The following is a 16262-nucleotide window of genomic DNA, read 5'->3' as shown; positions in this document are numbered from 1 at the left end:
AGCTAAACTGCGGCAATATTCACACCTTGGTCTTTGATCCTGCTCCTCTTCAGCATACCTCAGGGGAGACTCTTCTTAAGTTAGCCCATCTGGCCATTATGCCCTCTGATGACACTGCAAAAGAATAAAATAAACGAACACCTTGGGCTATCATCAACCAAACCACGCAAATTAATATATTAGAGGGCATGTTTATTAGTACATTTGAAGATTTGTGGAATTGTCGAGCTAAGCTTTTTTTTTTTAAAGATGCCCATCCATAATACATAATAAGTATGATATTTCAAGGTAATTGGAACAAATTGCTGAATTTAATTTGGTTTTTATAATGAATCACAGTGACTCCTCACTTTTAACTTAAAATACCAAGATAAGAGCACTGATTACTGCATTTGTCGATGGTTTTGTTGCTGGCTTAAGGTGGCATCATCAATTCAGGGAACTTTTTTTTTTCTGACTTCAAGGCTTATTTCTTTATAGTTTTTTGGGGGATACAGGTGGATTTTTGTTACATGGATAAGTTCTTTAGTGGTGATTTTTGAGATTTTAGTGCACTTGTCACCTGAGCAATAGACACTGTACCCAATATGTAGTCTTTAATCCCTCACCAGCCTCCCAATCTTCACCCCTCAAATCCCCAAAGTCCACTGTATCACTCTTATGCCTTTGTGTTACCATAGCTTACCTTCTGCGTGTAAGTGAGAACAAGATATTTGGTTTTGTGTTCCAGAGTTACTTTACTTAGAATAATTACCTCCACCTGCACCCAATTTGCTGCAAAAGACATTATTTTGTTCCTTTTAATGACTGAGTATATACACATGGTGTATATATATATACACCACACTTTCTTTGTTTACTTTTTGGTCGATGGGCACATAGGTTGGTTATATATATTTATAATTACAAATTGTGCTGCTATAAACATATATGTGCACGTGTTTTTTTTCATATAATGGCTTCTTTTCTTCTGGGTAGATACCCAGTAGTGGGATTGCTGGATGAAATGGTGGTTCTACTTTTGGTTCTTTAAGGAATCTCCATACTGTTTTCCTTAGTGGTTGTACTAATTTGCATTCCCACCAGCAGTGTAAAAGTGTTCCTTTTTCACCACATCCATGCTAACATCTATTGTTTTTTGACTTTTTAATTATGGCTATTCTTGCAGGAATAAGGTGGTATCTCATTGTGGTTTTAATTTGCATTTCTCTGATAATTAGTGATGTTGAGCATTTTTTCATACGTTTGTTGGCTGTTTGGATATCTTATTTTGAGAACAGTCTATTCATGTCCTTCCTCACTTTTTGATGGAGTCATTGTTTTTTTCTTGCTGATTGGTTTGCATTCCTTGTAGATTCTGGACACCAGTCCTTTGTCAGATTCATTGTTTGCATATATTTTCTCCCACTGTGTGGGTTGTCTGTTTACTCTGCTGATTATTTCTTTGGCTGTACAGAAGCTTTTTGGTTTAATTAGGTCTGATTTGTTTACTTTTGTTTTTGTTGCATTTGGTTTTGGGTTCTTAGTCATGAATTCTTTGCCTAAGCCAATGTCCAGAGAGTTTTTCTGATGTTATCTTCTAGAATTCTTATGGTTCAGGTCTTCAGTTTAAGTCTTTGATCCATCTTGAGTTGATTTTTGTATTAGGTGAGAAATGGAGGTTCAGTTCCATTCTTCTACATGTGGCTTGCCAGTTTTCCCAGTATCATTTATTGAATAGGGTGTTCTTTCCCCAGTTTTTATTTTTGTGTGCTGTATCAAAGATCAGTTAGTTGTATTTGGCTTTACACCTCAGTTCTCTGTTCTGTTCCTTGATCTATGTGCCTACATTTTACCAGTACCATACTGCTTTAGTAACTATAGCCTTGTAGTATAATTTGAAGTCGGGTGATGTGATGCCTCCAGATTTGTTCTTTTTGCTTAGTGTTTATTTAACTATGTGAGCTCTTTCTTTGGTTCCGTATGATTTTTAGGATAGTGTTTACTCGTTCTGTCAAGAATGATGCTGGTATTGATGGGAATTGCATTTGAGTCTGTAGACTGCTTTGGGCAGTATGGTCATTTCACAATATTGATTCTTTTCACCCATGAGCATGGGATGTGTTTCCATTTGTTTGTGTCATCTATGATTTCTTTCAGCAGTGTTTTGTAGTTTTCCTTGTGGAGATCTTTTACTTCCTTGCTGAAGTATATTCCTAGGTATTTTCTTTTCTTTCTTTTTTGCAGCTGTTGTAAAAGGGATTGAGTTCTTGATTTGATTCTCAGCTTGTCATTGTTGGTGTGCAGCAGTGCTACTGAGTTGTGTACATTGATTTTGTAACCTGAGACTTTACTGAATTCGTTTATTAGATCTAGGAGCTTTTTAGATGAGTTTTTAGGGATTTCTAGATATACAATCATATCACTGGCAAACAGCAACAGGATGACATCCTCTCTTCCAATTTAGATGCACTTTATTTCTTTATCTTGTCTGATTGCGCTGGGTAGGACTTCCAATACTATGTTGAATAGAAGTGGTGAAAGTGGGCAATATTGTCTTGATCCAGTTCTCAGGGGGAATGCTTTCAACTTTTCTCCATTCAGTATGCTTTTGGCTGTGGGCTTGTCGTATATGGCTTTTATTACTTTGAGGTAAGTCCTTTGCATGCTTATTTTGTTGAGGGATTTTTATCATAAAGCAATGCTGGATTTCATTAAATGCCTTTTCTGCATCTATTGAGATGATCATATGTTTTTCTAAATTTTGCTTATGTGATGTATCACATTTATTGACTTGAGTATGTTAAACTATCCCTGCATCAATTTAGGGGCCTAATTATCATAACCTTTCCACTGTCGGGTTATGCTCATATTGAATCTGAATTGACAAGTAAAGCTTGACGTCATCAAAAGGGTGAAAAATTACCATGTGAGATATCATTAACAACAATTATATTGATTCTCTAGCTAGCTCTGGTTAATCCAAATACTTAGTTGAGTTTTCTTGAATTTATTTTGTCCTCTACATTAATTTTATAAAACATTTCTCTTAGACCAGATGCAAGGGAGCACGGGGATAGAGAAAGAGTGTGAAACAGGCAACTGTTGTGAACTGTTTAGCAATTTTGCTGAGAGTCAAACATTGCAATTAAACTCACAGAAATAACTTATTCAGTTGCAATTTAAAATTTTATCTCTTCTTGTTTCTTGTCACAAAAAAATAATGGAATCAAAAATTATAAAAATGTTAAGTTGGTTTTTTACTCATGAATCCAATTAGAAATTATGCAGAGTTAAGAAAAGACACATTTAAATACTAAACAAAATTGTTTTCATAGCCTTTTAATATCTTTTCCTTCAAAGGAACTTATTTTTAGGCCTGGTTCCTAGTATTCAATATTATACACTTCCATTAGTGTAGTTATTATTGATGTAGATATTTACATGAAAATACCGGCTTGATTGTTTGTGAAACCAGGTTGTTAGTTTGTTACTTTTCATTCATTGTCTCAATCCCTAAAATATTGTGTTTAGCTGCAGTAGACAGATTTATGGATTCAGGTACACAGTGAGCAGATGAGACAGATGCATTCTAAATCAACCCAAATCCAATTTTTATTCAAATATTCTCTGAAATACAAACCTAGTTTTTAGATCTTTTTTATTTTTTTGATAAGCAGTGCTGTGTTTTTTCTGGAGTATGAGATACATTCTATGATTTGAAATAGTGAAAAGTTTTATTTTTTAGACAGAAGAATAATATTCATAAAGGAGCTTTGTTATAATGTAATAAACACTGATGGTCTCTTCTGGATTATTGACCTTGGTGTCATCATTTTTAATCACACTCTGTACTTTTATCCCTGTAGTTATTTTATTTCTCTTTACTTATTAAAAATAATTTTAGATATTAAAATTTGAATACAATTGTGTACCTAAAATGTTTATTTAGTAATCTCTAACCTTTGGCATTGAATACTTCAATTATCATTAATAAGGACAATGTCAGATTCATTTCAAATTACATACTGTTATGAAATCTAAGATAATTTCTTAGGTAGCATGATAATTATTTCAATTATTATTATTTGTGAACTGGGTTTATTCACTTTTACAGACTTGTAGAATATATACTTCCATATTCCCAGCAGCTCACACTGTAAGTGTCTGAAGACAGAATCATAAATTTCAATTTGGTTCTTCTGCCTTTTAGTCCTCTATGTCTCTCAAGTGTTATGACACTCCACTTCCCCATCCCCGTAACTAAGGAACAAATATCTATAAAGTTTTCCACATCTCTTTGATTGGCAGATGAAGGGGGAAAACAGATCACAAATTTTATTGCACACTGAGTCCCTGCTAAGCCACTAGAATTTCATGTCAACATGAAATCCTGGTCTATGCTTTTATCAGAAAATTGAGTGTGTTAGAAACTTGGAGGTCTACAGACTGTCATTTTTATCCTCTGAAGAAAGGCCAGACTCTCATCCAGCCAGTCCAGGTGAGCTTATACTAATTTCCCTGGATGTCATTTTAATTGTTTATTTGTAGGATTTGTTTGTTCAAAGAGACATAATTTAAAAATATTTTTATAGGTCTGAACACAGAGTGGCCATTGAATAAATACAGACTAATTAGACGGCCATTTGGAGCATGATTTTCTACCCTTTTTTTCTCCCAAATTTCTTATCAAAACTAAAACATAATGAACAAATAGAACTTTAAATACAGAGTGTGACAAACTGGAATACAAACCTTCACATCTGTCTTTCTCAGATTTTATCAGTTTGCCATCTTACTCTCTCCACGAGTCATACAGCAATCATCAGATAAAACAGATGGACCAGGCTTTCTGGAATAAGAAAACATGCTTTTGTATTGCCTCTACCAGAATTTGTCTCAGCTGAACTCTATATCTTCATTGTAGTTACTTGGATGAAGAGCAAAATCAAGATTAGAAGCACAAACAGCTTGTTTTCTTCATATCTTAAGAGAAAGGGAGTATGAGAGAAGGTAATAGGAGACACAGTAAGTGGACAGTAACTTCCTTATTGAATAAGAAATTCAATAAGGAATAAATGTTTGCGAAAAAGTCAGCCCAATTGCAAAGAAGTGGTTGCTGATAATTGAGGCATTGTATAGTAGTGGCAAAGAATTTGGGTTCTGGCATTAATTGTACAGTTGAAATCCTAGATCTGCCTCTTGCTAGCATAACCTGTTTTCATTTCTGTGAAATAGGAATATGAATAACAATGCCTATTTCATAGAGTGGCTGTGAGGGTTAACTAAATTTCATATAGTTAACCCTCAATAAATGCTAGCTATTATTTTTCTGAAAAATCTCAAAGTTCTAATATGTCTAAGCTCATCATATTGTTGTCATCATATTGTTGTAGTAATTGCCCTAGTTATAAGAGATATGAAGAAAAAAGTATGTATTCAAATTTACAAAGCCCATGAAAATCACTTTCTTGTAGTTCATTTCTATTTGAGGATAACCCCAGGATACTTCTTTCAGTCCAGACAGTCCTGTTCGCTCCAACCCAAACTCAACCCTAAATCTAAAACTTGTTTGAAAAAATTTTTAAAAGAGCTATCTACCTATCATAAGCTAATCTTAAAGGCTAAAGTGGGCTTCTTAATGCTACTTATTTTAGAGGCTAGATCAATATCAGTAAGTTCCTTTATCAACAGGCCCCATACAGATTATTTTTTTTACTTAAAAATACTTGAACAATTGAAATGACTCTGTAAAACATTTAAGTTAGTTTTATAAAATTGGTGGCAGGCTGGGCATGGTGGTTCACACCTGTAATCCCAGCACTTTGAGAGGCTGAGGCAGGTGGATCTTTTGAGCCCAGGAGTGTGAGACCAGCCTGGACAATATAATGTGCCTGCATCTCCATAAAAACTAAAAAATATAATAGTTGGGTGTGGTGGCACATGTGTGTTCTCCCAGCTACTCAGTGTGCTAAGGTGCAGGGGCAGGGATTGTTAAACCCAAGAGGTTGAGGCTGCTGTGAGCCATGATGATGCCACTGCACTCCAGCCTGGCAACAGAGTGAGACCTCTTCTAAAAAAAAAAATAAATAAATAAAAAATAAATAAAAAATGGCATCATTGCCTTGGATATGTTGCTGTGTTACTTCAGGAAGCACATCTGGCCAGAACATGCAACACTATAAAGTTTTTTTTTTTTCCTTAATCCAATTTCTTATTCGAAAACGGAATATACGTGTCTAGGATTTTTTATAATGCTTTTTGTTGTGGCACCCAAGTACTTTCATTCATCAAATCAGTGGAAAGCTAAACCCTGTGGTGCTGAGTAGGGATAAGTCTAATAAAAACAAAGCCATTCTGCCTTCTATAAATATTTTCACATGGAACATTATCATATCGAAACTGAACTCATTTTCACATGGAACATTATCATATTGAAACCGAAAAGTCTGTTTAGAAAACAAACTTTTAGGAATATTAAGAAGACTGTCATAAACATTTATTTGGTTAAGGTTTGATTCTCACTTTTGTACGTTTAAAATGTATACTTGGGCCGGGCGCAGTGGGTCACTTCTGTAATCCCAGCACTTTGGGAGGCCGAGGCGGGCGGATCACCTGAGGTCAGGAGTTCGAGACCAGCCTGGCCAACATGGTGAAACCCCATCTCTACTAAAAATACAACAATTAGTTGGGCGTGGTGGTGTATGCCTGTAATCTCAGCTACTCGGGAGGCTGAGGCAGGAGAACCGCTTGATCCCGGGAGTCGGAGGTTGCAGTTAGCCAAGATCGTGCCACTACACTCCGGCCTGGGCAGCAAGAGCAAAACTCCATCTGGAAAAAAAAAAAGTACACTTGGAAAGCTTAGAGATACCTAGTTACATACATTATGATTGTGATTTCATTGCCAGTTTATGTTATGCTGCAGATAAATTTTTTCAGAGCCCTCCATTTCAAAGTCAAAGGAAACTCTTCAGGTATGCCTCATCATCAGGACTAGCACTAATCTTGCCAAATATTGACAGTCTATTGGTATTGGGCAGTTTCATAGTTATGTTGCTTGCTTACAGTGTGCACTTTTAGCCACACACAGTGAAAACTGAAAGAACTGAGTGATGCAACAGCAGTGAATTTTTGCAAAACTATTATTAATAGTAGGAAAACAACTTTAAATTTTTCTCCTGATGATATACTAATAATTTTCTCTTGAAACATATAACTTTTCTTTGAAACTTAGAAACTTTTGTAGGAACAAAATTTTATCATCTATTTCTGTGAAATTATTCTATTGTAAACAACACACTTCGCTATTTCTAAAATAGTTTCACAGTGGTGGGCAATTAAAAGGTTGGGGGCTGGGAGCGGGAGAAACAGAAATACATAAAAACAGTAGCTTACCAAGGGCAGGAGGTAGTAGAGTGGGAAAGAATTTATCACGGACATTGCTTAGAATTGCTAGTGTACGGTGATATTAAAATGTAGGTTGCATATGCATAAGATATATTACTATATTTAAGTTCTGTACAGATAGTGTACCCCTCTACTGCCTGTACTGGTTAGAGCTTCATTGCCCCACCCTTCATACATCACTAACCCACATTACGGTAAGGACTAGTGGAAAACAAATTTATGTTAATATAAAGAAAGAACTCTCTTCTGACCCAGCAGAGGAGAGTATTAGTATGAACCAGGAGAAAATGGCTTGGGTTGCTCATGAAATTTGTCCTACAGCATGTAAAGTATTTGCTATGTGCAAGTACTTGAGAGTTTTATTTCTAACATTTAGAAGTCTCCTTCAAAGTGGTTGTTACCTGTCTGTCATATGAGAAAACTGGGACCCAGAGATCTGATAGTTTTGCAAGGAGTCACAACTAGCTAGCTAGTGGTGATTCTGGGATTCAAACTCCAGCCTGTATGACTCAAGAGTTCACTGTCTTCCTACTAGGCAGGCGTTACCTCTCTGGCACCTACTTCATTTTAAATGGGATTTTGATGGATAGTGCTTACAGTTTCGGTTTGGGGTTGTTTTTTTTTTTGTTGTTGTTGTTAGCTTATTTTGATTATGTCACATATATTTTCTAACTATTGGTTAGAAAAAAGGTTGGCAATTTTGCATACCTTTTTGATAAGGTGTTCTTGAATTGCATGAAGATAAGCTAGCCTCCTTATGAAGTTGTATTTTGGAGTAGTAGTATTGTGTGAAAAAATATAGAAATCAATCTTCAAAGTCTAGAGAAATTAGAAAGTTTTGTTGATTTGTAAAAACTGAATTCAGTAAGGATGAAGAATAAAGAGTTGAGGGATCATATCTCTTGTCTCCAGTTTTTTTTTTATTGTTACTTTTGACATTTCACTGATCCCCAGGAATCCAGAGTGCATGAAGGAAAGAAAGGATAGAAAATAAGGCAAAAGTCAAAGTTTACAGTTACTTCATGTAGTAGAATTTTGTTTGAGGAAGTACCTAGATAACACCTAATAAGGTTAGATTATAAATTCATGGCTCAGTTTTGGGTTGGGCAGGTTGGTACCTTATTAGTGGGTGTGAAGGAAAGGAAATCTGACATGGGAGGGTCAGATTCTGAGCAATAACCTGAACCTCTGGTAGACCCAGAAATTTGATAAGCATTATACAATCCAGTATTCAAAGAAGTATGCTAAACTAAGGTTCTGAAAAACTAGTATCAATAATCGTGATAATAATGAGTCATCTACTTAATGGGCCTTCTAAAAGACAGGTCCTTTTATGGTCCTCACAGCAACAATCAGGGAAGGTTTTATAATTATTTACAAGTGAGCTGCAGAAGGTTGAATAGTTTTTTCAAGATCACGTGAATCATGAGTGAAAGTATTTATATCTGAATTTGCATTTGTGCATCTCAAAACCTGCCCTCATTCTAGCAGATCTTACCTGGCAAGGTTAATTTGCTGAGTAGTTCATGGGCATGGGATGCCAGAATTTTGAAGATGCAGCAAAGTTTGGAATCAGGCATCTGTCTGCATTGTCATTCAGGTAGCTTACCACTTTTAAGAAAAGCAAAAGGATAAGACAGAAAAGGGCTCAGGGTTTAGCCCATGGTGAGAGAAGGTCAAGAAGGGTTAGGCTGGATGACAATGTTTGAGGCAAGTGCACCAGGGCTTCAGGGCATGTTCCAGAACCAAAGTGTGAACTAGAATACATATTGGTAAATCAAGGCAGAAGCATAGTCCTGGTACCAACATAGAAAGAATGAGAGGAATATTATTGTTAGGTGGGCATCCCAACTACATTTTTGGGTTCTAGATACCAACAGCTAGTGGATGTGAATCTGTTTGTCAAGATTAAAGAGGAGTGGGAGAAGTCCATTGTATAATTTACAAAGTTCAGTTTGTGCAACTGAACTGGATTTGAAATTGGGAAGAAAGGAAAACAAGACTTCTGCACATCCCTATCACAGTTTTGTTAGTTCTCTGTAATTAACTCAAAGTAACAGCTGTAGAAAACACATGTAAGATGGTATTACTCTCTGTATGTGTATATGTGTGTCTAGTTTTCTTTGATACTCACATATATACTTGCTTCCTGTGGATCTTTGCTGTGCTAGTAAATTATTCTCATCTTGACATCTGATTTCTCTGTCATTCACAGCTTTTGGAAAGATGGTAAAATAGCGACATTTTCCAAGTGCATATTTTAGTAGTACTAGGACATATGTATTGGGAAATCTCCTGAGGTGTTAGTACTAACTCATGCAATTTGGCAGGCATAACTTTTTATATTCTAAAATATAATGCTGCTAACTGGATTTTATGAAATCCTTCTGTCTTTTCTGCTTCTAAAACATAAAGTGACAGCTAAAGTAACACTTCCTAAACAAAATGTTTCGAGGATTTAAATGTGATTGTTTTATGAATATTCTGTCAGGAGTAATCTTGTATAAATTTGTATTTTTTTTTTACTTTGACACATTATTGATTTTTTTTTCCTCTAACATTAGGCTTCAAGCAATATTAGAGAATGAAAAAGGGTAATGACGTTACTGATTGAAATGTTGTTTGGTTTACTTTTATAACAAATTATTAAAGTCTTCAAGAAACCTGTTTTATAGCTTGAGGTTATAGTATTGCTAGGAACTTTCTTTAAAATTTTTATCAGTTAATATTTTCTAAATACATAGAATATGACACTTGATTTAGTAAGTATGTATTATAATATGAATGGAAATGCTTAGGAATCATGGTATTGAACAAACTGATATTCACAGTAAATGTGCAGGTGAATTTTAGGTTATGCTATTGATTTTGAATTCAATGATAAAATGCTGTGCTATCTTTGTCATTGAAGAATATAAAGCTGGAGTTTTGCTCTGTGAGTTCAAGAATGGTGTTTTATTTGTTCCTGTTTCTCTTCATCCTATAGCACAGTGCTTGGCAATTGGAAGGTGCTCCATAAATCATTGTTGAACTGTGGTTTTCTAAGTAGAAAAATCTCAATGGTATGACAGTAGGCTAAGTGACCATCGCTACCATGAACTGCTTTATTTAGTAAGCCGTAGTATTTTCCTTCTGAGCTGAATGATGCTGCTGCTGATTCAAAGTAATAAAGGCAAGGGATCCTTCCTGCCATGCAGAATGAGACAAAGAATTAATCAAATCTTGTCATCAATCAGTCATCAAATATGCTTCAGGATTCTGCTTTACTCATTGAGTGTCTCTGTTGCACCATAATTACCAAATGGTCTTATTTATCATTTAGTGCTAAATGAATGCATCCACCTTTTATACTTAGGCTCAGAGTGTCCTGGGTTTCAACAGTGCTCATTGGTCCTGCCTTTCGTTCTTCTTCCTTCCTTCCTTCCTTCCTTCCTTCTTACCTTCCTTCCCTCCTCTCTCTTTTTCTTACCTTGTCTTCTTTTCTACAGTTCATTGTTTTATTGTACATAGTCTACATGGTTTTGTAATTTAGTTTAGCTATTGATAGTTTTAGTAAGTTAGTTTAATTCTAAATATCTGCTCCTTTTTATTTTCATTTTTTAACAGACAGAGTCTCACTCTGTCGCACAAGCTGGAGTGCAGTAGCGCAAGTATAGCTCACCACAGCCTCTAATTCGTAGGCTGAAGAGATCATCACACCTCAGCCTCCTAAGTAGCTGGGACTACAAGTGTACACCACCCCACCTGGTTATTTTTTTAAATTTCTATACAGACTGGGTCTCAGTATGTTGCCCAGGCTGGTCTGGAACTCCTGGCTTCAAGTGATCCTCCCACCTCAGCCTCTCAAATGCTGGGATTACAGGTGGGATCCACTGCATCTGTCCTCTGCTCTTTCCTTCTTTTTAACTCTTATGTATGGTTCTTTAGTAAATAGCCATAACTTTTCTTTGTAGCTTTGGTAGGTACAACTTTGTCTTTGAGAGGACCTTTGCATCTATGACTACTGAAGTCTTGTATCTGCAACCAATGCTTCTAGGAAGCTGACAGTTATGCTACACATCCTGGGCTACCCTGGAGATCAAGTTAGAAACAGTCATAAACAAACGTATCCATTTGCCCAGTAAATACAGTGAGGTTTCAATATGTGGAAAGCATTGTGCAGACACTATTGCAAGAGAGAGTTGAATCAAGATAGTAATGTGTCTTCTCCTACAGTGTACAGAGATTGAACCAAAGACTGGATTTCTAAATTGATCTTTATAATCTGCTAAAACATTTATTCTTAAAGCTCAAAGTTATTTTTTATTCCTGAGGTGTTATTTGAATAAAATAACATAAAAAGAATATATACAGATTATTTTGTTATTTATATACTTAATAACATATTTGATAGAAGGAAAAATTTGCCCAAGCATGCAATTATATCCAGATTTTTTTTATCATTGAGAATATTTACTGTCTATATCTGATAGAAGAATCCCATTTCTCATGAGAAAATCAATTGATAAAACTCAGCGTTTCTTCAAAACCGAAACTTCCTTTATCAAAACCTGTAGAACACAGGTTTCAGCAAACTTCGTAAAATATTCCGATCAAATTTGGGTTTGTTATTGATTTTCAGGAGGATTAATCTCTTTTATATTAAAAGCTCATTTGGTCACAAAAAAAAAAGACCATCTGTGTAGTTTTTTTCCCATGATTGCAGCATAATATTAATAATATAATCCATATCCTTTATTGTGTGCCTATTATAGCCAGAAAGTTTGCAAATATTTAACTGGAGAAACAGATTAGTTGAATGTGAATTCAAATTCCAATGCTGTTGTTTATTACTGGCGTGGAAATTATTATTAAGTTTTGTGAGCATAGATTTCCTTCTCTGTAAAAAGAGGATGATAGTATCTTCTCTTTAAAATTATTTTGTGGTTAACTGGTACAAGCCATGTAACGTCACATTATATATAATATGTGATATATATAATGTGAATATCTTATGATATATATGTATATATATTATGTGTGTAAAATAAAATGTATATGTAATATCTCATTTGTTTCCTTTCAGTTCTCATTTCTTTTCTATCCGCCAGGTACCTGTCCTCCAAGAGTTTTGAAATTTGGCTAAGGTCACCAACTGGGTTGCTGGGACTCAAACCCAGTTCATTCAGATTCAAAATCCACACCCTTTCTGATCTACGTTACTGCCATGTATCACAGTCATTTTTCTCCCTACCACAGCATGACGAAGCAATGTGCTGATGGTGATTGTTCTTTTCAATCCCTCAGAGGGGCTTTTATCTGAAAATGTTCTCCCAGAAGTCTTACTATATTCTTTTTCTAAAAGTTTGTACTCACTTAGGTTCATGCTGGTTAGTGTTATGCTCCAAATTAGCCTATATTCTTAACCTATAAACCTGCTTTCTACTCTGAGAAAAAAATACCATATAACTGTTAATATAAAGGGAATCTATACTAGTTTTTGTTAAATGTAAACAAGAAAGATTATTGTTTCCGTAGGAAAAAAAAATGTGTGAATTTGATGCAATCCCTGCATTGTATTTAGGTCTTTCCAGGCTGAATATTTGGAGAAAGAAGGAAATATCACAGAGTTTTTACTAAGAGAACTACAAGAGACCCTATGCTGTAATAGCAGAATCAGATTGCTTTATTTAAATCCCATCATTATTTATCCAATAGTTCCAAAATTGGAAGTGTTAAATCAATTGTGCTGTGTGTCAAAAGTAATTTGTTGCTAAAAAATAGTCAAAGTACTCATGTTTTCAGATGATTTACTTTTTAATTAAAAATTATTTTGTAGATTAGATGTGATTCCAGGTTATTACAGCATTTATAGCATCATCATGTATTTGTGTTTTTATATTTTCCCTGGTAAGAAAGAGATGGAATTACATATAGAGTCATAATTATACTCAAAAAAGTGAATTTCTTATGTGAATGCCACCACCTCATTAGTTTCCATCAGAAAAAAAAAAAAAAACTAAACTAATTCACTAAAATAACTTTGGGTAACAACCATGTGCTGAACTTTAAATACACACACACACACACACACACACACACATACACACACACACACACACACACACACACAGATGGTCCTCAGCTTACAATAATTCAACAAGATTTTTCTTTACCATAGTGCAAAATCAATACACATTCAGTTGAAAGAAAAGCAGCATGATACTCTCTCCTGATGCTGGACAGTGGCCACAGCTCCCAATCAGCCACAGGATCACTGGGTAAACAACTGATGCTCCACAGTGTACTGTGTTGCCAGATTATTTTGCCCAACTATAGGCTAATGGAAGTGTTCAGAACACAGTAAAATAGGCTAGAGTAAGCTATGACTTTCCTTAGGTTAGGTATTTAAATGCATTTTTGACTTACAGTGTTTTCAACTTACAGTTGATTTATCAGGATGTAACCCCACTGCAAGTTGAGGAACATTTTGTAACATATTTTATCAATCAGTATATGTCTGTATTTATCTATATTTGTAAATACACACACACACACGTACACATACACGTACACACAAACACACAAAGAGAAATGCTATAAGCAATGGGAGACTAGTGTCTGAAATACTTCATTTCTGAAGAAAACAAAAGAAAATCCTGTGTGTTTCTTTTTCCAACTTTTATTTTAGATTCAAGAGTTACATGTGCATGTTTGTTACCTGGATATATTGTGTGATGCTGAGGTTAAGGTTACAAATGATCCCATCACCCAGGTATTGAGCATAGTACCCAATAGTTCATATTTCAGCCCTCAAGCCACCCTTCTTCCCTCTCTCCTCTAGTAGTCCCCAGTGTCTGTTGTTGCCATCTTTATGTCCATGAGTACCCAATGTTTAGCTCACACTTATAAGGAAGAATATGTGGTGTTTGCTTTCTGTCCCTGCATTAATTTGCCTAGGGTATTGGCCTCCGGTTATATCCAAGTTGCTGCAAAGGGCATGACTTTATTCTTTTTTGTGGCTTTTTCCATGGTTAGATTTTCACTCCCTTAGTTAGATATATTCTAGATATTTTTTGTGTGTGTGTCACTCTTGTGAATGGGATTGCATTCTTCATTTGGCCCTTAGCTTGAATATTATTGGTATATAAACATGCTACTGATTTTTGTACATGATTTTGTATCCTGAAACTTTGCAGAATTTATCAGTTCCAGGAGGCTTTTACTATAGTATTTAGGATTTTCTAGATATAGAATTGTGTGGTGCGTGAAAAGAGATAGTTTGACTTATTTTCCCATTTGGATGCCTTTTATTTCTTTCTCTTGCCTGATTGGCCAGCTCTTCCAATACTATGTGGAATAGGAGTGGTGACAGTGGGCATCCTTGACTTGTTCCAGTTCTCAAGAGGAATGTTTCCAGTTTTTGCCCATTCAGTATGATGTTGGCTGTGAATTTGTCATAGATGGCCCTTATTATTTCACGGAGTGTTCCTTCAATGCCTAGCTTCTTGAGGGTTTTATCAGGAAGGGATGCTGGAGAAAATCCTGTGTTTGGGGGATTGTCAAAAAGAATTAGTTTAAGGAATGACATTATTATAGATGATTTTAGCAATGCAACACTTTAAAGGACGTGCTAATTTCACAATTACTACAGAACAATTTTGGAAACATAAATCAATAATTGATGGCATTGAGGCTGGAAAATAATGATTTGCACTTTGACTACTTTGTTATGAGTCACTTACTTACTCCAAAATAGGAGCTACTTTTATTCCTGAGATTTTAGTTTTCATTTTATGTGACTATAAATATATGTAACTATAAATATATTTTTGCCAAGTTCTTACCATGTAAAACTGCCTATCTGATGCTATCTAATATGTACTATAATATATTGCTCTTAATTAACGTTTGAGAAAATCAGTGACGTTAAAAAATATAACCCAAATGGAAAAGAAACTCCTTTTATCAGGTTATTTCATTATTAATGTCTTGTTTACTTCTATTCCAGGACGCAAATCAATTTCACAGTGGCTATTGATTTTACAGCATCAAACGGTGAGTGTTTTGATTATCCCCTGATAAAAATCATCAGCAATTACATGAAAAATAAATTTATATTTTCATAAGTGTTAATTTATTTCTATATTTACATACTTCTGAAGTTTCCATATAAAATTTACATAATTTTTTCTTTCTTTTTAATGTTGTGAAATAGTTCAAATATACAAAAGACTGGAAATAATATAACAACAATGCTAATAGTCTCATTCAGATTTATTATATATTGAAATATTGTCATTGTTTTACACGTGTTTAAAAGAATACAAATTTTAGATGTACTGAAGCCTATTGTATCTCTGACCCATTCTCCTACCCTCTGTTCTTTTCCATCTATAATTCTGAAGTGTATCAAGTTATAATCCTCATTTTTATAGTACTTTTGTATGTACGAATTTATATAAATGTAATTCAACAGCATCTGTCCTTTATAAAGTTGGTTCACTTTTACTGAATTATTAATTTTTAATAATTACTTATGTTAACACATTAATATCTAATTCATTCAGAGGGACTGATATATAACAGCCCATGTATGGATATTCATAATTTATGTATTAAACCTTTTAAGAAAAAAAGATAGTGGACTTTTATTTTGAAGCAACTTTATTTCAGACAGAACAATCATTTGAAATTAGTTATTATGTATCATCAGAATGTGAACTTCATTATGTAACTTTTACCAGAAGTTGCCACTAGTTTATATTTGTCTATTTTTTCTTTCAAATGGCTTATTATGTCTATGGATCCCACCTTATATTCTTTTTATTTCATTTTTATTTCACAATCATTCACGTTTTACAAAACAATAGAAATTTTAGGGAAGAAAGTACCTT

The 16262-nt window shown here is 34.7% G+C and overlaps 1 protein-coding gene across 2 annotated transcripts in view; it reads left to right on the top strand.

The window, feature by feature from the left end:
• Positions 1 to 16262, top strand: part of CPNE8 (copine 8) — a 256868-nt gene that overhangs the window by 190988 nt on the left and 49618 nt on the right. For both annotated transcript variants that reach the window (XM_002823097.4, XM_054527102.2), the window contains exon 14: positions 15377 to 15423. In XM_002823097.4, coding sequence (XP_002823143.2) covers positions 15377 to 15423 — 47 coding nt within the window. The remainder of the gene's footprint in view (positions 1 to 15376; positions 15424 to 16262) is intronic.

This window comes from Pongo abelii, chromosome 10 (genome assembly GCF_028885655.2).
Source record: "Pongo abelii isolate AG06213 chromosome 10, NHGRI_mPonAbe1-v2.0_pri, whole genome shotgun sequence".
Classification (NCBI taxonomy): Eukaryota; Metazoa; Chordata; class Mammalia; order Primates; family Hominidae; genus Pongo; species Pongo abelii.
This window is presented reverse-complemented; position numbering and strand designations above follow the sequence as displayed.